The sequence below is a fragment of the Passer domesticus genome, chromosome 11, assembly GCF_036417665.1.
Source record: "Passer domesticus isolate bPasDom1 chromosome 11, bPasDom1.hap1, whole genome shotgun sequence".
Taxonomy (NCBI): domain Eukaryota; kingdom Metazoa; phylum Chordata; class Aves; order Passeriformes; family Passeridae; genus Passer; species Passer domesticus.
In genome coordinates, this window is record NC_087484.1 from 7,305,001 (window position 1) to 7,326,166 (window position 21,166).

At 51.2% G+C, this 21,166-nt stretch overlaps 1 protein-coding gene and 1 long non-coding RNA gene across 14 annotated transcripts in view; one reads left to right on the top strand and one right to left on the bottom strand.

The window, feature by feature from the left end:
- The window catches only part of SOX2 (SRY-box transcription factor 2), a 36,805-nt gene that overhangs the window by 3,619 nt on the left and 12,020 nt on the right, over positions 1–21,166 (top strand). For 10 of the 13 annotated variants that reach the window (XM_064385375.1, XM_064385369.1, XM_064385366.1 and 7 more), the window contains one exon: positions 20,003–20,168. Coding sequence is in view for 1 of the 13 variants with exons in the window: in XM_064385376.1 (XP_064241446.1) it covers positions 8,960–9,334; positions 9,928–10,320 (768 nt within the window). In the remaining 12 variants the exon portion in view is untranslated. Of the gene's footprint in view, positions 4,890–6,837; positions 9,335–9,927; positions 10,462–20,002; positions 20,169–21,000; positions 21,118–21,166 lie in introns of those variants that run through there. The other 3 variants (XM_064385376.1, XM_064385368.1, XR_010346139.1) reach the window with 3 other exon arrangements.
- On the bottom strand, positions 12,711–14,966 carry LOC135278695 (uncharacterized). The gene is made up of 3 exons (XR_010346140.1): positions 14,797–14,966; positions 14,295–14,494; positions 12,711–12,848 (listed from the first exon to the last, which is right to left on the bottom strand). It is a non-coding gene; the product is annotated as an uncharacterized LOC135278695 (long non-coding RNA).

Here is a 21,166-nt window from a genome sequence, read left to right on the forward strand (position 1 = left end):
TTCGGCTGATGGCTCGTGGTACGTGGCAAGGGAAGCATGTGATGTTTGGCTTAGGCAAGGCACAAAGTGGGCACTCTGGCGCGGGGCAAGCGTCGCTGAGCTTTTCTCTCCAGTGTTTCTTGTCAGCCACTGGATTTCGCTTTAGGTCGGGGGGAAGAAGGCTGGGTAAAATGCACACACACACACAGACACACACGCACGCACAAAATTACCTGGCTGGTCGTGGCTTTATTTGGTATTGCTATTTCCTAGGCTCAGTCCTGGCCTCCATCCTTGAAGCCTGGTGTCCAGATGAAAACTAACATTGCCAGACTAGGAGACGTGGAGATTTGCTCCCTGCCTGTTTTTGTAGTTTAGCTCCTTTTGTCCCTTTTTTTTTCTGCACAGTCGCGGTGCTTGGGCCGGACAACAATTTTTGCAGATTCTCTGTGTCTTTTACGCTAATGCAACGAGTAAAACATTCTTTTTCAGAGCTGTGAGCGTTTGCAATGCATTTGGGGATTATTCACGTGGTAACGAGCCCACATCCCCGCTCCCGCTTGCCTCGCTGAGAAAAGAGAACCAGGAATAAAAGCCCAATCGATATCACGATTCCATTTTTAAAAGCGAATCTTAGCCAATTAACAGCAATAAAACCTGGCCCCTTTTTGAAGTGCTAACTAAAATATTCGAGGGGGGTATTTGGAAATGTTGGTCCTTTTACAATTCGCATAGAGAAGGCGAGCTAATACCCCTAAACAAAAGGCACTAAGCCACATATTCAGGCTTAGTGAATTCAGCAACTTTTTATAAGGGCAATTTGTTTAAGCTTAGATTTTGGAGTACAATTTGGAATATATGTGGTTGAAACCTGATATCCCTTGGACAGATTCCTTACATCCATCCATCCATCCATCCATCCATCCATCCATCCATCCATCCATCCATCCATCCATCCATTTATCCGTTTAGGGAGGATAACCCAAAGCATTTTACATGTGCAGCTGAACAGTTTTATTTTTAAAGTGCTACTTGGAGGAACGCCATTGTCCACTGCTCATTTAAAATTCAACACATTCAATAACGCCATTTACACCTAAGCCATTATTCGGGCCTGTCGTTTATGGCAGCTGAAATGTGTAGCAGAACTCGTGGGTATGTTTTTATTTTGGTTATTGAAGACCTTTGGGGCTCTCCGTGGTTTCCCTCTCGTGAATTGTTGTGTATTTTATAGCCAGAGTGATGCTCGGCCCAAGAGCTCCAGTGTAATGTTTCCCTAACCTTCTACAGAGCCGAAGTGAACCCAAGGATAAGATTATAGTTTCCCCTGTGATTTTTTACGGCTTTTTAAGTACTGGGGTGTTAAAATATTTTGCGGAACTGGAGAGGTAGATTAGCAGGGTTTCTTGCCAAAGCTGGGAAGCTGGTATTACAGACTGTCCCAGGGGGAAATCGCTCACATTAACCACTAAATGAATATTTGACAAGGGCTCATTCGGGGGTATTATTACTACAAACGGGTCCCTACTGGACTTTCCAAGGGTCAAAGAGCAATGGTTCAATTAATTATTTAGACTGTTAGTAGATTTGGTTGTAATAGCTGTACTTATTTCTGCAACCGACAGCTTCTTGCGGTGGGGGATCTGGGCAGAGGCTCTGCCTCGCAGCCCCGGCTCCAGCCCCTGGCTCTCGCTTGCCGACAGACATTTCTTGGCCGAAACCACGTTTTGATTCCTTGAGATGCCCACTGGTGCCGGCTGGGACATCAGGGGTGACGGTGATCCCCACAGCAGAGTGTTTTCTCCCTGTATTAATTCCTCCTCGTCCCCAACGGGCAGCAGAGCTGGATATCTGCCTCCGAATAGGAGGTAGATAGCCCAGCAATTTAAGTAGTATATAATGTAAGTCCCACTGAAAGAAAGAGGCCCATTACTGATAGGTGTGATTAGATACACTTCAGTCATTTAAATCCTGATCTAACTCAAATACTAAAATGTAAAACCTGCTTCGGTGGTTGTGAGATTTCCGAGGATATATGCAAAATGCTGACATTCTGATGGCAGAAGAGCTGCGTCTTTGCTTTTTTTAACGCCAGTCAGCCTCGCCTGACACTGTCGCTTCAACATTTTTCTTGGTGAGGAGGGGATAGAGAAGGGAGGATTATTTTGTTTAATTTCTACAACAAACATGTCCGTAGTAGTAGATACCAAAAAAAAAAAAAAAAAAAAAAGGCAAAAACTCCAAAATAACGTTGGGAGTGTGCGATTAGGTGACAATAATGTATGTTGAATGAATAAGAGATAAGCTGCAAGGGGGGAGAGGGAAGCAGTAATTACAAACCCAATTCATTCAGCTTTTCAGGACTTTTGTTGTGGGAGCTCCATTGACGGGCTTCGAGCTGCCAGTTTTCTCACATTAAAAAGAACTGATCAGCGCCTCAGGGGGACAAGCAACACCGCTTAACTGCATAGTGATGGGGTCCTCATTTAGAGCCATTACAACAAGAAAATTAAACAGAGCCTTTGTGTGCACCAGGTTTACTTTTCAATTGCTGACAGTTTATAGCTAACTACTCAGAGATTTAAGTTTGATTGCGGTTTGATCGCCTGCTAGTTAGCACCGCCGCTATTTCAGTTTTGGTAATTAAAACCAGTTTTTCTGACGATGGCACGGGGAATTGCGAGAGTTTGGTACTATTTTGCTTTTGAGGAATCAATTCACTTGGCGAGGACGTACAGCGCTACAGTGAGTGTGGGGGCTGGTTCGCTTGCAAGGAGCCCGGGGTGGAAATTCCCGGCGCTGCGCGTTCGGCGGTGCCAGAGCGGGAGGGCGAGCTCCATCCTGCGGGCCGGCGCCGCTCGGGGCCCGGCCAGCCCTGCCCGGCACCGCGGCCGCTCCGGGCTCCGCGCAGCCTCTGCGCCGGCAGGTGCGGGCGGGAGGAGCGGCAAAGCGAAACCCCGAACCTCGCAGGATGGTTCTGGAGCTTTGCTTTGGAGTTCGCAGGGGGTTTGCTGTGGCTGAGCGGGGTGTGAGTGTGCCTGTGTGTGTGTTTGTATCCGTGTGCGCCTGTGCGCGCAGGGGGAGGGGGCGCGCCGAAACAAGCTGCAATTTTTCATTACAATTTAGCGATGTTGGAGGAGAGCGCGGACGGCCCTTCCCGCGCAGCGTGGCGCGGGTTCGGGCCCGGCTGTCCCGCGGGAGAAGGCCGGGCCGCTGCAGCCCGGTCGGCAGGAGCGGGGCAAGCCCGTGGGCGGGGGGTCCTGGCTGCGAGCGCCCGCGGGGAGCGGAGCAGGGCCGGCCCGGAGAAGTTTCTGCAGGAGTTTGTCCCTGGCTGATCCTCTGGAGCAGCGAGCTGCCTCGCAGGACCTCTGCCATGTGGGCGACAGCTTGTACAGAGTGGTTTCATGTTTTGAGTTTTCTTGTTTTGATGTTTATTTTTTTTTATATTTGTCCTTTTTAAATTTAATTCTTTTAGGATTTCTCTGCGCTTTGTTTGTGTTTTGCGCCCTTCCCTACCCGTTCCCCCGACCCCTGATAAAAAGTGCCTCTCCCTCCCTCCTTCCCTCCCAATGCGTTTCAGGCTCAAGTCACCGAGCGGTCATTCCGAGGCAGTTGCCTTCTCCAGAGGAGCGAGGTGGCCGCAGCTCGGGAGGGTCCCCGAGGGGCACCCTGCGAGGGGGGGAACTGTCCGGCCTCTCCCGCGGGGCCCGGCCGAGCTCGCTGGGGCCAAAGCGGCGATGCCGCCGGTTCCTACAAGCTCTGGGGGCAGTGGGGCGCCGGGGAGAGCTGTCAGCCGGGGCACGGAGCTGGGCTGTGTCTGTCTCTCCCCTGTCCCGAGCCCAGCGGCGGGCACAGCGCTGCCCCGGCCCCGCTCCCGGACAGGCGGCCGCTGCCCCAGGGAACGGGAGGGGAGGCCCGGCCCCCGCGGGCTCCCCCGCCCCGGCTCCTCGGTGACCCCATCATCTCCGCAGCAGTTAGGGCTGATGACGTAATGTGGGCCTTTTTTTTTTTCCCCTTCTTTTTTTTTTTTTTTCCCCAGAAAATCGTGATTAACGGCAGGGGATGGGGATGGGGAGGGGTAGAGGGGGGAATCCCACCGGGTGCTGGAAAGACACGGGCCTCTGCAGAGGCTTTCCCTCGGGAAGGCTCCGCAGGGGTGTCCTGGCACACCAGCTCACACTCACTCACGCACACTCACAACTCACACGCGTTCCAAGCTGAGAGCTGCATCCTGCAAACCCGCTTCCCATGCTGCGGGGAGCTCCCGGTCCGGGCCAGCCGGCCTTACTGGGGCGAGGAGGGACGCCCAGGCCCGAGGGGCTCCGCTAGAGCCCAGCCTCGCCGCGCCCCGGGAGCGGGGCTGGGGCTCACCCCGCGCTGCCCCCGGCTGCCGGTGCCACGGGAGGAGATCGCCAACGTGTCCTTCTGGCATCGCTGGGAATGATGGTTCCTTTAAGCTCTTACAAATTGCAGAAGTAGAGGAAGACAGGGAAATAATTAATGTATTAAAACAAGCAGCGAATTCCTCAGGAGGCACCTTATCAACTCCAGCCACACTGGCTTCATCCCTCCTCGTATGCTAATACCCCGTGACGTCACTGGCGCCAGATTGAATGTGAATCAGTTATGAAATTATTAGTTTTAGCTTAAAAAGCAATCTGGCTCTCCAGTGAGTGGGCTTTGCGTTGCTGCGGGTTCTCGCTCCGTGTCCTCCCCATGTTATGCACACACAGTGGTTGCGACTTTGCTGTCGCGATGAATCAATATTTCCAAAGCACACATCCTAACGGGGGGTGATGTAAAGAAACCCATAGATTAATTGGGTCCCGTTTCTGAATCGGCTGTGTCTTCCTTATCGATACACACTTTACACCCGAAACCAGACAGTCGGATTTCCTCCTACTTTTCAGGTAGGCAAGAGCTCCTTGTGATTTATTTCTGTTAAGATCCCACAGAGGGGGTGTTATTCTTTGCCAGCGTCTGCGAAAAAAAAAATACCCAGGAGTTTGCTTTTGCTTTTGCTTGTGATGGAGGAAAATGGGCCAGAAGAGGGGGAAATACAGAAATTGGTTAGTTGGTTTGTTGTTTCAAATATAAATATTTTTATTAAGAATTTTGAAAATGAGAGCATCCCAGCGGTGGAGGGCCAAGGGATCTGAGTGGGGAACAATGGGAATTAACACCATTTCAATCGCTGAGGCCACTCTAATTAGATGTCTGGGTCCGGCGAGATCAAATACCTGAATCTAAACCCCTCGGCTCGGTTTCTTTCGCTTGCAAATGCTTCTGAAAAACGGTTCTTCAAGAAACCACGCTACCCCCAAATTCCCCGGAGTCCCTTTCGAGAAGTTTGGCCGATAACAACTTTCTCCATGGGTCAGGGGGGCCGGCGCGTCCCCTCCCGGCGGGGCCCCGCGGCCCCTGGCCCGGCACCCCCGGTGACACCCCCGGTGACACCCCCGCACCCCGCTCCCCCCCAGCTGCTCCGGGACACTTCGGCCTCTTCGGCCCTTTCTTCCTCCCCGTCTCCCGAGAGCTGCTCTGCTCCCATGAATTATGAATAAAGTCTCTCCTGGGGAGCCCCGGCTCGGGCCCATCTCCTCTCCCGGCGTGGCAGGGGAGCGGCAGCGGCCCCAGAACCCCTGAGCAGGGAAGGAAAGAAGGAAAAGGACAGAAGGAAGGAAGGAAGGAAAGACAGAAAAAGAAAGAGAGAGAAAAAGGAAAGAGAGAGAAAGAGTGAGGAAAGAGAAAGAAAGAAAGAGAGAGAGAAAGAAAGGAAAGAAAGAAAGAAAGAAAGAAAGAAAGAAAGAAAGAAAGAAAGAAAGAAAGAAAGAAAGAAAGAAAGAAAGAAAGAAAGAAAGAAAGAAAGAAAGAAAGAAAGAAAAGTTGTAACTGGCTGAGAAGTGAGTTTTCTGACTAATGAAATCCAAAATGAGCGGCGAATATAAAGTATTGTAAGATTTCTTCCCTGCACCCCAGGCACTGATTGGCAATACTTTTTTTTTTTTTTTTTTTTTTTTTTTTTTTTTTTTTTTTTGTGCGTTGGTTTGAAAAGCAGGAAGAAATGTAATGAATTGAGTGCTGTCAGAGATGTCTTCTCTGTTGATGTGGTGAATGGCAGTAGCTCCCTGATCCAGTGCAGGTGCAGTAGAGCTGGGGAATAAAAGAGGGGGGCTCTCTGTTCAGTGGAAAAAGCACATTCCCTACAATAGACCACACACTGCCAGCCAGCACGGCATCAGCTCACACTCTCAGACTTTTTTTCGCCTCTTTCTACAGTCCTGAGCTCACAAAATGGCTATACATTAGCACTAGTTAGGGTTTGCTTTTAATGAACAGTTGTGACTCCTTTTGACCAACATTTAAATCTGCTGTGCTCTCTCTGAAGACAGGTCTGTTTTGATCACAGGTTTTAAAAAATGGCCCGTTTCCTAACAAGGCGGCTTATTCAGGGCCATCAGTTGCATTTGATTGCAAGGAAAAAAAAAGGCTCTCGATTAATAAAACGCATTTCCCAAGTGCTTCTAACAGGGAAAGTTTTTTGCCCTTTTTTTTTTTTAATATATAATAAAGTGTTGTGAGGAGGAGGAGAGACACTGTTTTTAAATGGATGAGATGTTCTAATCCTATACACGAACGCATTTTAATCCTGTTTAGAGATAACCTGTCTCATTTTTGGCTTAATATATTATCCTTACACATGGATACAAACTTTGCACTCTTATTAATTCAGTCCAGATTGTTTTATTGGCTTATTTCCATAATATTTTTAAACTTTTTTTTTTACCCTCTCAACGATCTGTCAGAGTAAGCTAGGTTACACTTGGTTACACAAGTTTTATTCGAAATTATTTCCAGGGCGAGGGCTCACTCCTCAGCCAAGAGGACTGATTGATTCTGTCCCTCTCCGCCTCGATTTGATGTGCCTCGTCCTATCGCGGCCGAGCCAATGAGCCGGGATTTTCATGGCATCCCGGAGCAGCCCTTGCTGATTTCTCTCGCACCTAACCTGCAAGAAGTAGATTAAGCTCTTTTGGATATACTTGCTGATGCATTGCGCTGAGGAAAATTGCTCGGCGTTTGCTTATAGAAACCCATGTTAGTGTGAATGTTCTTTTTTCCCCCTAATCGTGGTAACAAATAGCATCAGCTCCTGGAACAGTTTGGCAAAGCCATTCTTGCCTGAGCAGTGCTAAACGGGAGAAGCTGACAGCTACCCGGTTATTACCTGAGCTGCGAGGAGCCCCCACCCCCAGCCGATAACAAAACGAGTTGGCAATAAATGACATTAGAGGCACCACTCAGGTGTCGCTGGGCGCTGGGAGCACATTTCCAGGGGGCACATCCCGAGCACAAAGAACCGACCTTGTCCAAATAGGAGACAAGAGATCGATGCTGCTGTATCACCCCGTCGTATCGTATCGTATCACATCGATAATCCCGTATGAAAAACGCCTCGTGCACACTTTGCTCGGGACGTTTCAAACGCGCCGGAGCATCATCACCTGACAGCGCTTTATTTACTGCCAACAAGTTGCAGCTCCCCAGCCCCAGCCGTGGCCCCGCGGCAGCCCAAAACCAAACGCCGGGGAGTTGGGCCGGGGGTGCCCGAGCCTGCGGGGCCCGGGGGAGCCCAGCCCCGCCGCTGCTCCCCGGACAGCCTTTGTGTCCTCCTGCTGCACACACCCATAATTAATCCTCCTTCTTACCGCTTACATCCCGGACCCAAGGGGCAACTCAAACCTATTTAGATCGCCTTGGTTGGTTGCACAAATTTAAGTGGCAAATGAGTTATAAACCTAATAACTGCTTTAATAAAAATAATTATTTGATTGTGGCAGAGGAAATTTGCTGGCGTGCAGGGATGCGGCTGGGTTTGCGTTTTGGTAGTGGTGAGGTTGGTCTCTGCTTGGAACTCAGACGCCTTTAGAAAACGTTACTCTGAAAAAAAAAATCCCAAACTCAAAACAAAATGAAAACCAAACAAAAACCACCCCAAAATCAAAATTCTAAAAGACTTTACATTACAAAAAAAAAATCGCCCTGGTTGTCGGAGTACCTTGAAACATTTCCCGTGGTATTCGAAAGAAGAATTAATTTGTAAACAGAAAAATCAATATGAGATTTGGGTGGCTTTGAATTAATTGAAAACAGTCAACACAGAGGACCATTAATCACAAACGCTGGTACCTCTTTCTCTTTTTCCCCGTTAAGGATGAAGTTTCTGCGCCTCTTTCAAGTGTATTTATGCTTCTGGTTTTACAAGAAAAAGTGAGGATGCAACAAGACCAGTCGCGTTGTCCTCTCTATACTTTTAACGCTAGCATATTGTTTGATTACTAATTCGAGTTAATATGATCTTTATGGCAACATAACAGTGGATAATTGGCCCTTTTTCCGAACAACAATGTAAATCACAATCGCTTTATTATTTAATAACGTCAAACGCTTCGTTGGATTGGCCCCGACAGAGAAGACCTTTTCTTTCTAGGCAGTGTTGTTGAGAAAGAACAATGCAGATCTAATTGTGGAGATTTCAGAAGTTGGCTCCTGTAAATGAACAGCTTAGATATGGAAGTTCCAGCAGATGTCTGCACTTTTCCCTGTGACAAACCTTGTAACCCCCCTTCCTCCCCCTCTGCCCCGTCCTCCCCCCTCCCCGACTTATTGAAGATTTTTTGTTCTCACATCCTAGCAACAACCTAAATCTTCCAGTGGCGAATACACCCCTTTCCCTGGTTGCTATCCAGCCCTCAGATGGCCGCCTTAAGCGTACACACCAAATTAGCGCTTGGCCCAAGGCGCGCTCGCCCCTCGCTCGCCCCGGGCCCCCATCAGCTGCGGCCGGGGGTGTGGGGCCGGCGGGGGCGGCCGGGGGGCTCTCGGCGCTGGGCTCCGCCACCTTCTCGCCAGCCCCGTGAACCTGCCGGGGATTTGTTTTGCAACAGTTTAGAGGCGGCTGCAAGTTGCGCTCGCCGTGATGCGGCAGCAGAGGTGCCAGGGCCTGCCAGCGCCGGGGGGTGCCGCGCGATGTGCCACCCTCTGTCCTGGGCTGCCCCTGCCTCTGTCCCCTCTGCCCGGCCCCGCTGACCCAAAGCCTGCCCCTCCACCCTGGCAGCAGCAGAGAGCCTTTCCCGGCGGCGGGGCCGGGGCTCCAAGGCAGAAGTTGAGCGGCTTGTGGCGGAGGGGGGCGCACCCCGGCGCGCGTCCGCTGTGCCGGCCCGCTCCCGCAGCTTTTCCCCGGCGCTGGAGGCGCCCTGCCTGGCGTGGGCCGGTCGGGGAGCGGGTCCCGTCCCCCTCCTCACCGCCGCCCCTCCGAGGACCATTCCAGGAGAGGAGTTGGCAAACTTTTGCGGTGAGCGCTGGCAGCGCTGCTGGGCCCCCGGCCCGTCCCAGCTCCCCGGCCCAGCAAAGCGAGCTTTGCCGCCGAGAAAGCCCCGGGGGCAGCAAGGGGAGGCGGCAGGGCCTGGGTGCCAGCCCTCCGCTGCCAGGGATGCCAAGAGGGGAGGCAGCTACACCGAATTCGAGATATTGTCCCTTATTCTGCTCGTGGGGATAATTAGCTGATTTTTGACAAACCACCGAAATCCTCCTGTGCCGCCAGCGCGGCGAAGCCCCTTGCTGCTCCCTGCCGGTGTGCTCCCCCAGCTGCCCCCAGGGCACTGCGCTGCGGGTCCCCGCTGCTGCCGCGGGGGTGCCCGGGGCCACCGGGGCACCGCAGCCCCACACCTGCCACGGGCGCGGTGTTTGTTCGTTTGCGAGAACCCACTCGAGGGAAGTACTGAAAACACGGACCTGATCACTAAAATTACCCGAAAAAGAAATCCAAGTTGATTGTATCGCCCTGCCTGCGGCCGTGGGAAGCGGTTGATGAATCCCTGTTGACCTTTGAGCTTTTTCGCCTCGAGTGGGTAGAAAAATCTTGATTTTTTTTTTTTTCCCTCCTAGCTTTCCCGGCTTGTTTGTCTTACAACTTTACTTTTCCCCGCTGACATCGCCTGGCGGGGGGAGCACGGAGCGCACTGGATGCTGCCCGTGGGAGTGCGGGAGCAGAGGGGGCGCAGCAGGGACCGGGGGTGGCCAGAGCTCTCCCGGCCGGCAGCCGCGGCGTGCCAAGGGTTAACTGTGCCCGCCCCGGGGCTCTGCGCGGAAACTGCGCGACTTCCCCCAAATGCCTTCAAGAGGAGAGCGAGCCCCGCAGCCCCGGGACCAGCGGGCCGTGCCGTGCCGTGCCGTGCCGTGCCGGGCCGTGCCGGGCCGTGCCGGGCCGGGGGCGGCCCGGGCGGCCGCCACTCCCCCGCAATGAGCTCATTTCCATGTCTGCGCCTCCCGCAACTGTGAGAAAATCCGCCGGGACATCCCGCGTGCCGATGCTGCCTGGGCTGCCCCGGTCGCCTTGGTGACAGAGCCTGGGGAGGGGGGAACTGCATAAATAAAATAAACCGAAACTTTTCCCGGAGCCGGCACATGGCAGGGACAGGGGGACAGCCCCACGCCCACGCGTGTCGTTCGTGGGGCCGGGCCGCCTGAACACCCGCCTGGAGCGGGGTGGGGGCAGGGAGGGGCTGCTGCAAAAGTGCCGGGAGGGAGGGGGAAGGGAGCGCTGAACAGCCCCACACTTATCAATAACAAGATGTATAAATATCAAAGTGAAGGAGCCCGAGTAAGTCTTTCTAGAAGCGCGGAGGAAGCTTAAGCAGCTTTCTTTAATGGTGATTTGTAGCTCTGTAAGGGGCACGGATAGCAAATACCCTGCAGGTGCATGTTGTAACACTGCCATCCGGACTTTAATGTAGATTACTCTCCAACTCGTTTGATCGGTCCTTTGAAACCCTTTACAATTGCCTGTGACGAACCGCCAGTCTCAGGTTTTTTTTTCTTTGAATAATGCCTTAAGGGTAAGTCCTCGGGGCTTTTAAAGATCTCCAGCACATTAAAAAAAACACGTTAGGTTTTTACTTTAGAGCGTGGGTCCATGTCTCTCAACTTGGGGCTGTTAACAGGCATCTTTTAAATCATTAATCACCTAATAACCATCAACTTTGGAAGGGAGAGACGGGCATCTTCTAAAGACCTCCAAACATTTCTGCGGCATTTGGGAACACACTGGTTAAAATTTGGGAGGCACACAGCCCATCCCTCCTGCTGAAGCCCTGGAGCTGGTGGGTCTCCGGTGTTTATGGACTCTCAGCTGGGTAAATCTGTGCTGAAGGCCTTTTCCCTGGACACCGAGAACCTCCCGGAGGGGGTTTGGAGAGCAAATCCGAAGGGTGATACAGGGGAGAAGCCCGGCCGGGGGCCTCCCTGAACGTCCTGCATCCCGGCTCTGCTCTGGGACCCTCGCCCCTGCTGTGTCGGTGCCTCCTGGCAAAGAGTGAGCGGTTCTTGAGGGGGTTAAAGAAAAAAAAAAAGAAAAAAAAAAAAGAAAAAAAGAAAAAAAAAGAAAAAAAAAGAGGCAGACACAATAAATCCCTCAGATGTTTCCACTCTCACAGCAAATAACGTTTAACCTTTAATATTTATTCGTTGCTATTAATTCAAAAAAATAATTACTGAACTTTTGGCCCTTCAACTTCCACAAGCGGCGCTTTGTTTCTCCAAAATAAACTTGGGAGAAGCGATCCCTCCGTATCAAACTAGGGATTTGAATTAAAGGCCCATTTGGGACACTTGAGACTACAAAGGGTTACACATAAATAAATGCCACATTTGCCTATTGCAAAAGTTTTCTCTGTCCTTTCTCAGTCACAACAGGGGAGGAAAAAGCCGTCGTTTATTATCTGGTGCTGGGCAGGAGCAGCCCCTCCAGAATGTGCTCTTAGATTTGGCCGGCAGAAGAGGGACTCTTCCCCCCACACCCCCCAACAGCAGCTCCTTTTGTTCTCCAGATCTCTTTCCCAATTTCAAGCTTCACTTGCAGATCCTAAGTTTGTTTGTTAATGACGCTATTACCATCTGGCTCGTCCTACTTTCCAAAAGATATAAATCTCCCCAGTTTCATTGCCTACATTATCATCTAAGTGCCACCATAGCTGGAAGAAAAATATGCTTTCAAGGTTGCAAATTCTCTTGCAGGGAGCGAGTTCCCCGGGCGCGGGGCTGCCGCCCGCCCCGCCGGGAGGGACGCGGCCAAACGCATTGCACCTTGCAGCGGTGCTGGGAGAGGCAGAGACGGCAGCATTTCAGTTTTCCACCAGAAACTTAAGTGAATCTTCGCCCCCATCCCCCGTCTGGCCCCTTTTGTGGCTGTTTAATGCATCTGGCTACTTTGAACCGTTATCTTCCGCGGGGACGGGGCCGCCCGCCCGCCCGGCGGGCCGAGGGCAGGGTGGTTCTGCTCCTGGCCGGCTCCTGTCTGCCCTCACCCAGCGTGAACCCCCGTCCCTCCGACATAAGTGCATATTCCATACGTGTGGATAAACCTTTCCCACAGGCGTTGTACAGTAAAGGGGAGAAAACTTTGGGCTCCTCTCGGAGCAAAGCGGCTGCAGATTTGTGTGCGTTTAAGCATAAAGGGACGGGGGGAGGGCGAGAAGGGGTGGGGGAGGGAGTTGGGTCGGTTTGTGTATGGGCTCCACAATGACTCTATTTATTCGCTGCAACCAGCCTGGGCAGATTGAATAGGCGAGAGAGAGACACTCAGCCTTCCCAACGCGTGGGCTTTGTGGGATCCAGTCCCCACTTGCAGATTTCGACTGCTAATTTCCCATTCTCAGGGGTCTCCTGCGAGGAGACACGGCCGTGCCCATCAACTACGGCTCCCCCAAATACTGTCCGTGTTTTTAGTCCTTAACCTCTCCGCGTGCAAGTTTAGCGTCAGGAGAAGTTTAATCATTTAGTGTTTCTTTGCTGGATCTCCGGCAATGTTTCTGCGGATTTAAAAAAAAAAAATAAATCTATTTGACTATATGTGTATGCACACTCACACACACACATACACACACTATTGTCAAGCGAGGGAAAAGATACTCCTTTAATATTGGAAAGAAACCCAGGGATTTTTTTTCCCCGAGTGATCTGATTGTTATAAATAATTACGGATGAAAAGAAAACTCACTTATTATGCACTTCTAATACTGTGGCTGCACAAGAGAGAAAAGGGGCCAAACCGGTGATTAATTAATATCGTACTGGCGTAGCTATTTTCTCGCAAAAGGCCTTTCCCCCCTCGCTGCTACTGAGTTATCATTCCAGCTCGAGTCATGTGTAGCTAGGAAGGGATCTTGTTTATAAATTTATATGACGACCTTTTCTTTGTGTGTGCTCTAAAGTTGATATGGACAAATTGCAGAGGTATACAATTTAAGTAGATGCACTTTTAATCACCGATCATTAAAATGGTTATGTTAAATATACTCAATTACATGCATGACTTCACCCTAACAGTACTTTCTATTCTCCCAGCTGCTCACGTATTCCTTAACTATAGTCAGCAGAAGAAACTCGATTATGCTGAATCCATACATTTCTATGGATTTCATCAGCCTAATTAATGCTTCAGTGTGGTCCATGTGTCTGAATGGTCCCTTTGCTATTACTTGGGTAAGGAGGCAGTGCTGGAATGCAGAGGGTCTTTCTTTCAAAGATACCCATGGGGGTCACTCTAGGACTCTAATGGCAAAGGTAGCAAGTGTTAAATAGCAGAAACATGCAGAGAAAGGGAAGGCAGCGATGTAAAAGGGACATTGATACTGTAGGTATGCCCAACAGGTCAGTGATGATAATTAAAACGCTTAAAGAAGAAAAGGTAAATGGAAAGCTTCCACAATTCGCAGCATGCCTGGTTAAAAGCAAACGAAGCAGCGCAAAGAAACGCGCCTCGCTGATCCTGACGGGGGGAAAAAAAAAGAAAAAGTTGACAGCAGATTTTTTTAGACAAAATAACTACTAGGGCAGCCTCTTCTGTGAGCACCACGTTTGAATGCCCCGTCCCTTCTCTAATTTTCTCGTTGTCGAAATGCAGCGTGTCAGGGAGAGGATGCCCGGCCGGGCAGAGCGGCGCTCCCACGCTGCCGGTCCTGGCATCACCGGGGCTTCCTGCAGCCCCCTGTCACTGCAGATGCACGGGGAGCTGGGGGAAGGAGCTCTCCCCCTCCTCTCCACGGCTTTCTTCCGAAACCAAGAAGCGATTAAAATGAAGGGGATGTTGCAGCCTTAGGGGAAGCAGCCAATGGCGGCTTTTATAGCACATCTTCCCATCTTAGCGTTTAGCGGGATTTATATAAAAGGCACGCGTCCTGCTATTCCAGCAACATTTTAATCGACGAGAAATGCATCGAGAGGTTTTTTTCTTTGTTTTTTTTTTTTGCTCCCACCTGTTGTAGTAGAAGACCATCTGATCACACCTTTCTCTGGCGGCTGGGAGACGTGAGAGAAAATCAGAACTCTTTCTTGTCACCCACTGCTCTGCCAAAAAGGTGGTGTTGGAGCCCGCATCTCTTCCCTGCTTCTCCACCAAACAACCGACAGCTCAATTGTCCTAACTTCCAGTCGGTGCCTCTCTTCAGCCTTCATCCTTCAAGTGGAGAGAGAAAGCAGGGAAGATTTCAGATCTATAACCAAATTATAACCTAGGAACTTTATGCTTGTCATGCTAATTTAATGACTTTTATAGTAAGTGTAGACTTTCTGTCTTTTGAAATTAGCTCTTCAAAACGCTTTGTGTAATGACAGGCACTAGACATAAGAGACAAATGCACAAGCAATAGTGGGATAATAATCTGGCAAACACCGCACCATTTAATATTAAAATGGAGAACAAAGTGCGTTAAATTTCAGCGTAGAGGTGCATCATTGTCTGATGCCACTGGCGCACACCTGGGCTCCAGAGTGACCCGAGAAGAGGGAGCCCTCCAACAGCTCCGTGCCTGGGTTCACCTGGAAAATGAGCAAATACCAGATGTGCAGCACAAAATAGTCCTTCACCGAATGCCTTCTTGTCCCTTGGCTTTCTGGGGGTGTTCACACGTGTCTGGGTGCTGCAAACACCCTGATTTCCACAGGCTGGTTCTGCCGGGCCCGGCCTCCCCAGCGGGGGCGTGCCGGAGGGTGAAGGCGCTGCGCTCGCCCTGCAGGGCTCGGAACGCACACATCCCTCCCTCCTGCAGAGCGGTCCCGTGCTCACTGCTATGAGTGGTCCAGAAATCTGTCCGAGAGATGGTCTCGATAACAAAGGGAGGAGTAAACCCAAAGCTATAGGTGTATTACAATCTGGGCGACTCACTCATTGCCTATAATTGTAAATAAGGTAAGTTCACACGACGATCGAGTGACGAGGGAACAAGAGCACCATTTTAATCAGGTGGTTATCTCTCCTTGGTGGAGATCAGAGCTCCATTGCTCCTGGCCTTCCCATTGTGCCCCCCTGCTGGAAATGACAGCTCCTTCAGAAATAACCAACTTGGTCCCTGGATGGGATTTCAGCTCTTTTGCACTACACATGTACCAATTGTCATTTTACAGCTGCAGCGAAACCCCTAAATTATATAAGTGTATAAACTCGGCCTCATTAAATCCCCCCCTTTTGGATAGCCTCAAGGTTGGAGAGCATATTACTGTAAGCCAGAGAAGACTTAAATTATATCCGAATGGGGATTGAAACACAGTGGCACTTAGGCACACTTCTCGTCTCAGCTACAGAGGTTTCATTTCCCCTTCAGAGTCTTATAATATTACAAATGCAAAGTTTCCTTATGCCAAATCAAACTATCTGAAATCCCGTTTCTTGACTGAGCCTCCGGGGCTCTTTTTGGTGAGGACAAAACCACAAAGATATGATTAAACACCATAGCCTGACCAAAGCGGAGTTTATCGTTCATCTGAGAGAGCTTCCTAATTTGAAACTAGAGCCGTCCCCTTCCAGAAATCATCTGAACACGCTGCGTGAGTTGTTTTCCTGCGCATGTGTGCGGGTGAATCGGGGTGTGCAGTAGGGACAGGGGGCCGAGGGCAGTGTTTACCCCGCGGCTTAGAGCACACCCTGCCCACGGGTTGGTGTTTCTGCCCAAGCCGATATCAAAAGAACCATTTCGGGGGGAACCCCGTGCCCGCTGCCGCCCAGGGGCATGGGGGGCATAGCAGGGCCGAGGGCTCTGCCCAGGGCTCCCCCCGTGGGGCCGCGCTGGGTCCCCTTTGGGGAGCGCTGCCAGCCCCGGGGAGGGGCACGGCCCCGCAGAGCCCCGCGCCAAGCCCCCCAAAGCCGCGTTTGTCGGGAGGAGGCCGCCTTCCCCCCTCCTCCAGCCCTCGCAAGAGGGTCAGTGGTTTAACCAGGCGTCACCAGGACTTCGTTTTATCCCCGGTCCAGTGAAGCGTGTGGCTTTTAGTGACTGATGGCCGCTGTGGCTGTACGCGGCACAGTTGCTCTCACGGTGCGTGCTCCAGATGGGCACGTCCCGCAGGCTCGGGGCGGGGGGGGCACGGCCGCTTTGGAAAGGCCACCGAGACACTGAGATTTGTTCTGGGTCAACCCTCCCCTAACGCCAAAGTTGGGAAACAACTTTCGCAGCGTGTGTCGGGAAGGGAGGGAGCGGCAGCGGGTGCCGCGGTGCGGGGCGCCGGCTCTGGGGCTGCGGGGGCCGGGGGCCACCGTGGCCGGGGACTGTCCCCCCACCCGCCCCGGAGCATCGCCCCCGTCCCCATTCCTCCCCGAGCCCCGGACGCGCAGACAGCACGTTTCCAAACTTTGAAATGCCAAATCACGTTATTGCTGTGGCAGGCGGCTGCTTTCGTATCTGTGACAGCTGAGTTTTCCCCATCGATTATGTGACACTGCAGTTCATTTACACAGCTCAAAAGCTTAAAGACACTGGAGGAGCCCCCGGTTTAACCCGAAATCCTAACAGAAAGTGAATCAACTTTCTGGCCAGTGTTTAAACTGATAGATCAAAACTTAATTTGGAGAGACAGAAAGGGAGAGAAACGACAGCACGGATTTATCTTGCCCGGCGTCCTTCGCTGAAACTTTAGAAACTGCGGCGTGGAAAATCCAGGGCCGAGATGCTAATGAGAAGGAGCGCGTTGGGTGTCCAGGGATGTTACAGATTTCAGAACGCAGATCACAGCGCCTGATTTTTTTGTGCGGGTGCGTGGAGTAGGTGCGTGGCCCGAGGCTGCCGGGTGGCCCCGGGCTCCGGGGCGCCCCTGCCCGCGGGTCGGGCACAAGGTCCCGGCCGGGCAGGAGCCGCCCGGGCTCGCCCATCCGGAGCGCCCCGGCCCCGGGCGGCGGCGAGGGCTTGGGGAAAGAGGGGGCGCTGGGAGTGTGGCATTTTCCTCTCTCCCTTGGGGACGGGATTGTCCCCCTTATCCTGCCGGGCTCTTCCTTGGGCTTCTTTTAGTGGGGGCTTTCCAGGAGCCAGCCCAGCGCCCGGTCTCTGCCGCTCCCTCCCTCGTCCTCGCCGAGGTTTCATTACTTGCTGTTAGTGCCTGGAAACAATAAAGGATGTGGGACTGGGCTTTTATTGATTATTTGTCACCCTGTATTTGTCAGTTTCAATAACTTTTCCTGAAGTTTTACTTACGGGCACTTGAGCTTTCGGATTAGGCCAGCTCTGCGGATTGCAGTGAGGGGTAATTATCCGCTGGCCTGCTTCCCTGCAGCCGGAGAGAAAAGAGCATTAACGTATAGAATGGGCAGGATCCGGCCTGAGCCCCCCCTAAAGCGGTGCCCGGGCGGGAGGCGGGAGCAGCCGCGGCCCCGCCAGCTGCCCCGGCCCCCCCGCCGCCCCCAGCCCCGGGGTGCAGCGAGCCCGGGCTCTGCCTCCCGGGGGCCGGGCCGGGGGGCTCCCCCGGGCCGCCGGAGCCCCCCCTTCCCTCGGTTTAGAGGCGGGAGATCAGCCCTGGAGAGACGGTCCCGCTCTCGGGAGGGGGGACCCAGGGCGCTGGGGCCCGAACCGGGGCTCTCGGCTGCGGCCAAATCCCCGGGATTCAATTAAAAAGCTGGCTCGCGCCGCTGGCGGGGAGGCGAGGCCGGGGGATTTGTATTATGAAGATCGACTCTTCAAAACTGCCCGCCTGGCAGCCCGGCCGCGCTCCCGCCGGCCGGGGGGACCCGGCTGCCCCGGGAGCCCCGGCCGGAGCCCCGGGAGCGGCAGCGGAGCCGCGCCGGGGCTGCGGCACCTGCGGAAGCGGCCGGGCCAGCGCCTCTCTTAGAGTGTTTCAGAGACGGGGGTCAAACCTTCCTCGAGAGAAAAGACCTTATCCCTGGCCATCTTCCTCCCATCATAAGTTTCCTCCTTCTCCGAGCGCTGCCCGCTGCTCCAAAGGCGCTCCGGCCATACGCGCTGTAAGCACGCTAAGGGCGAGCATCATCGTTCCGCGGGCTGGCAGGGTGCCTATCGTGGCGAGGATAGCGTTTGATGTGCTGTATCTCATGCCACTGCAAGCTAAGAGACAAGCGAACACAGAGTGCCCAGTTACACGGGATTTAATTACAGCGGAATGCATTCTCCATGCTGATTAGGAGCAAAATCAATCGGAGGCTTATTTGCCACAATGAACCAATAAAAACCCAATTTATTAAAGCAATAATCTCAGCCCCAAATGGTCTAAATATTATTGTTTCAATGGCATTGAGGGAATTCGGAGTGAAAGTGTTACACAGAGAAGATCAGGGAGCTCTACTCCATGAATGCAGTAGGAGTTTCTAACCCCATTCCAGGAGCTCACTGTCTGGCTCAGAGATCTCAGAAGAAGGGGGCCAAGTTCCCCTATTTCAGGTCCAGGTGTCTGGGTTGCAGTGGTACCTCCAAGGCAAGATGCTCTGTGGTCTGCAGCTGCCTGTGCCGAGGCAGACATGGTAAACAGCTTCCTACCAGGACTTAAGGATTTCCTGCTTTCCAGTGATTTATATGTGAAATTCCTGGAGGAGGGTAGGCCACACAGAGATCCCCAAGCTATAGGCTGACATGAAAGCCTTGTGATATTGAAAAACACCACACAGCATGCAAAAAAAAATTCTCTGGTAGGGATGAAGGAGAAAGGGATTCCCTGAGGAGGGTGCTGAGCACCAGGCTGGGGCACATGGGGAGGCTGGGGGACCACGGTGCCCTCTGCTCCCCTCTCCCACATGAAACCAGTCCCATGCCACGGCAGCCCAGAGTGTGCAGGGTGCTCCCCTGGGTGGGGGCTGGCAGGGGTGCAGGGGAGGCAGCGCTGGTGGCCAGGTCACCCTGGGAACTCTGGCCCACCAGAGCTTAAAGTCTGTGACTCAGGAGATGCTGATTTTGCTTTACAGCTTTCTGTAGCTCCAGTCATCTCTGTCCCGAACCGGAGAGGACCTCATTTCCTGCTCAGTGCTGTGCCAACCACAAGGGCTTTTCATAAAGCTGCCAGGGGTGCCTGGCTGCGGGAAGGACAGTCAGTGTTTGTCACCAGGGAATGAGCTGGCATCATAGCTCTAATCTGAGTCAACAACCTGGCTAGCCCTGAGCATGACTTCATAAATCATGGTATCTAATTGAAAGGCACATGCTTATATGTACAGTGTTGTTCAAAAAGAAAGAAAAGAAATAGAATTTAACAAACATTTTTTTTCTTCCCACTGGCCTATTGATCAGTCACCTGATTGTTTCAATTTACATTATTTCATGCAGAGAATAAAAGAGAAAGTATAAAAACATCTTTTATAGCCACAACAAAAACACAAATGAAAAAATCCATCTCCTAATGAGAGGGTTAGCCTTTTTCTAACACATCCTTAATAACAGGGAAACAATCTTTAAGTGTTTTTAATTTAAATTGTTTTCATGTTTAATTCACTATTGCTAAATAATATTATTAAGTGTCTATGTATCTATTTAGCATTGAGGCATATGATATTTCAAAGCAATTGAACCAGTTTTGAAAGGAGAAAGAGTCCTGTACCATGCCTGCATTCACTTTTTTTAATATTAGTTAACACACGTATGCTGGACTGCCTTTTTCTCATCCTTCCAGCAGAAATGAAAAGTAAGTCTGGAACAAAAGATCAGTTCTGAGCTTTTTGCTTTGCACACCCGAACCTCCTGCTTTATTTTTGTGTCCATAGGGTCTGTGTGATCTCCTCCCGTGAGAGGCGACTCAGCAGCTCGGTCCCCTCTGCCACCTCAGCACTGCCAGTGGAGAAGCCCAGGAGGAGCAGAGCAGTGGCTGAGCAGCAATTTGAATGTCCATATTTAACTCTTCAGACAACAGAAGATACTTCAGAACCATGTGTGAGACAAAATGCCATTAAAGTTTCAATCATTAAACCTCTGTTTAGCTGTACTCCAGAAATGAGCAGTTCATAACAAGCAGGGAATACTGATTGACAGTTTGCCATCAGGAGCCCTTAAGTAGGATTTTTCCAGCTATAATGCAGTGTACTCTTCACTGCTCCCTTTTGCAAGATGCTATTTCAAGTAGAGGAGCATGAGGAAAATTTACATAAAAGCTTTGTATGTAATATGTGATTGCTCTGAAATTAAGAAGCACCAGTTTTCCCCTTCTTTTTTTCAGAAATGAAGAGTGCACTTTGTTTTCTTGTTTACTTAGCACACTCTGTGATCCCTTGATGTGTTTCAAGTGTTTTCTGTCAGCATCACGAGACTTTGCTTACCTGATAAATTTTATGTGTGAAGTGATTGGTGTTCAAAGTGCCTGAAAAAACCAGCACTAATGATGTCTGACAACTTTTGGGGTTTTTTTTTGCTTTTTCCTCTTAAATAATATTTCATGGTACATTAAATAGGTTATGCAGTCTCTTCTGAGAGACCAAAGCAAGGTATTGCTGCATACTTAATGTTTCACCAAGCAGATAGTTTTTAAAAAGGAAAAAAAAAAAAAAAAAACAGAGGGCAGCAGAAGAATCCTTTCCCTGAGCCTTGTCTCAGCTTCTTCTCAGTTCAGTGAGAAATGGTAGCAATTTGGAGAAAGACACTGAAAGAAAAATAAATATATTTCACAATAAACCTCTTAGTGTGTCACTTGTGATCACCAGCAGATACTAGAAATGCTTCTTGTTAAATCCACTGAGCATTATGCCTTCACAAGTTGAAATGTTTTCAGCCAGACTGTTTCCTCGATGTTCACATCGGATGTACCAGTTAGAGCCAGAGCAGCCCAAGAGAGAAGCAAACAATTAAAACTTTTACATATTTGATTCTTGACAGACATCCCTACGAGGTAGGTTTTAACGTTTTTTTTTTTTTCTTCTTAATTTTTCGTCTTTTTT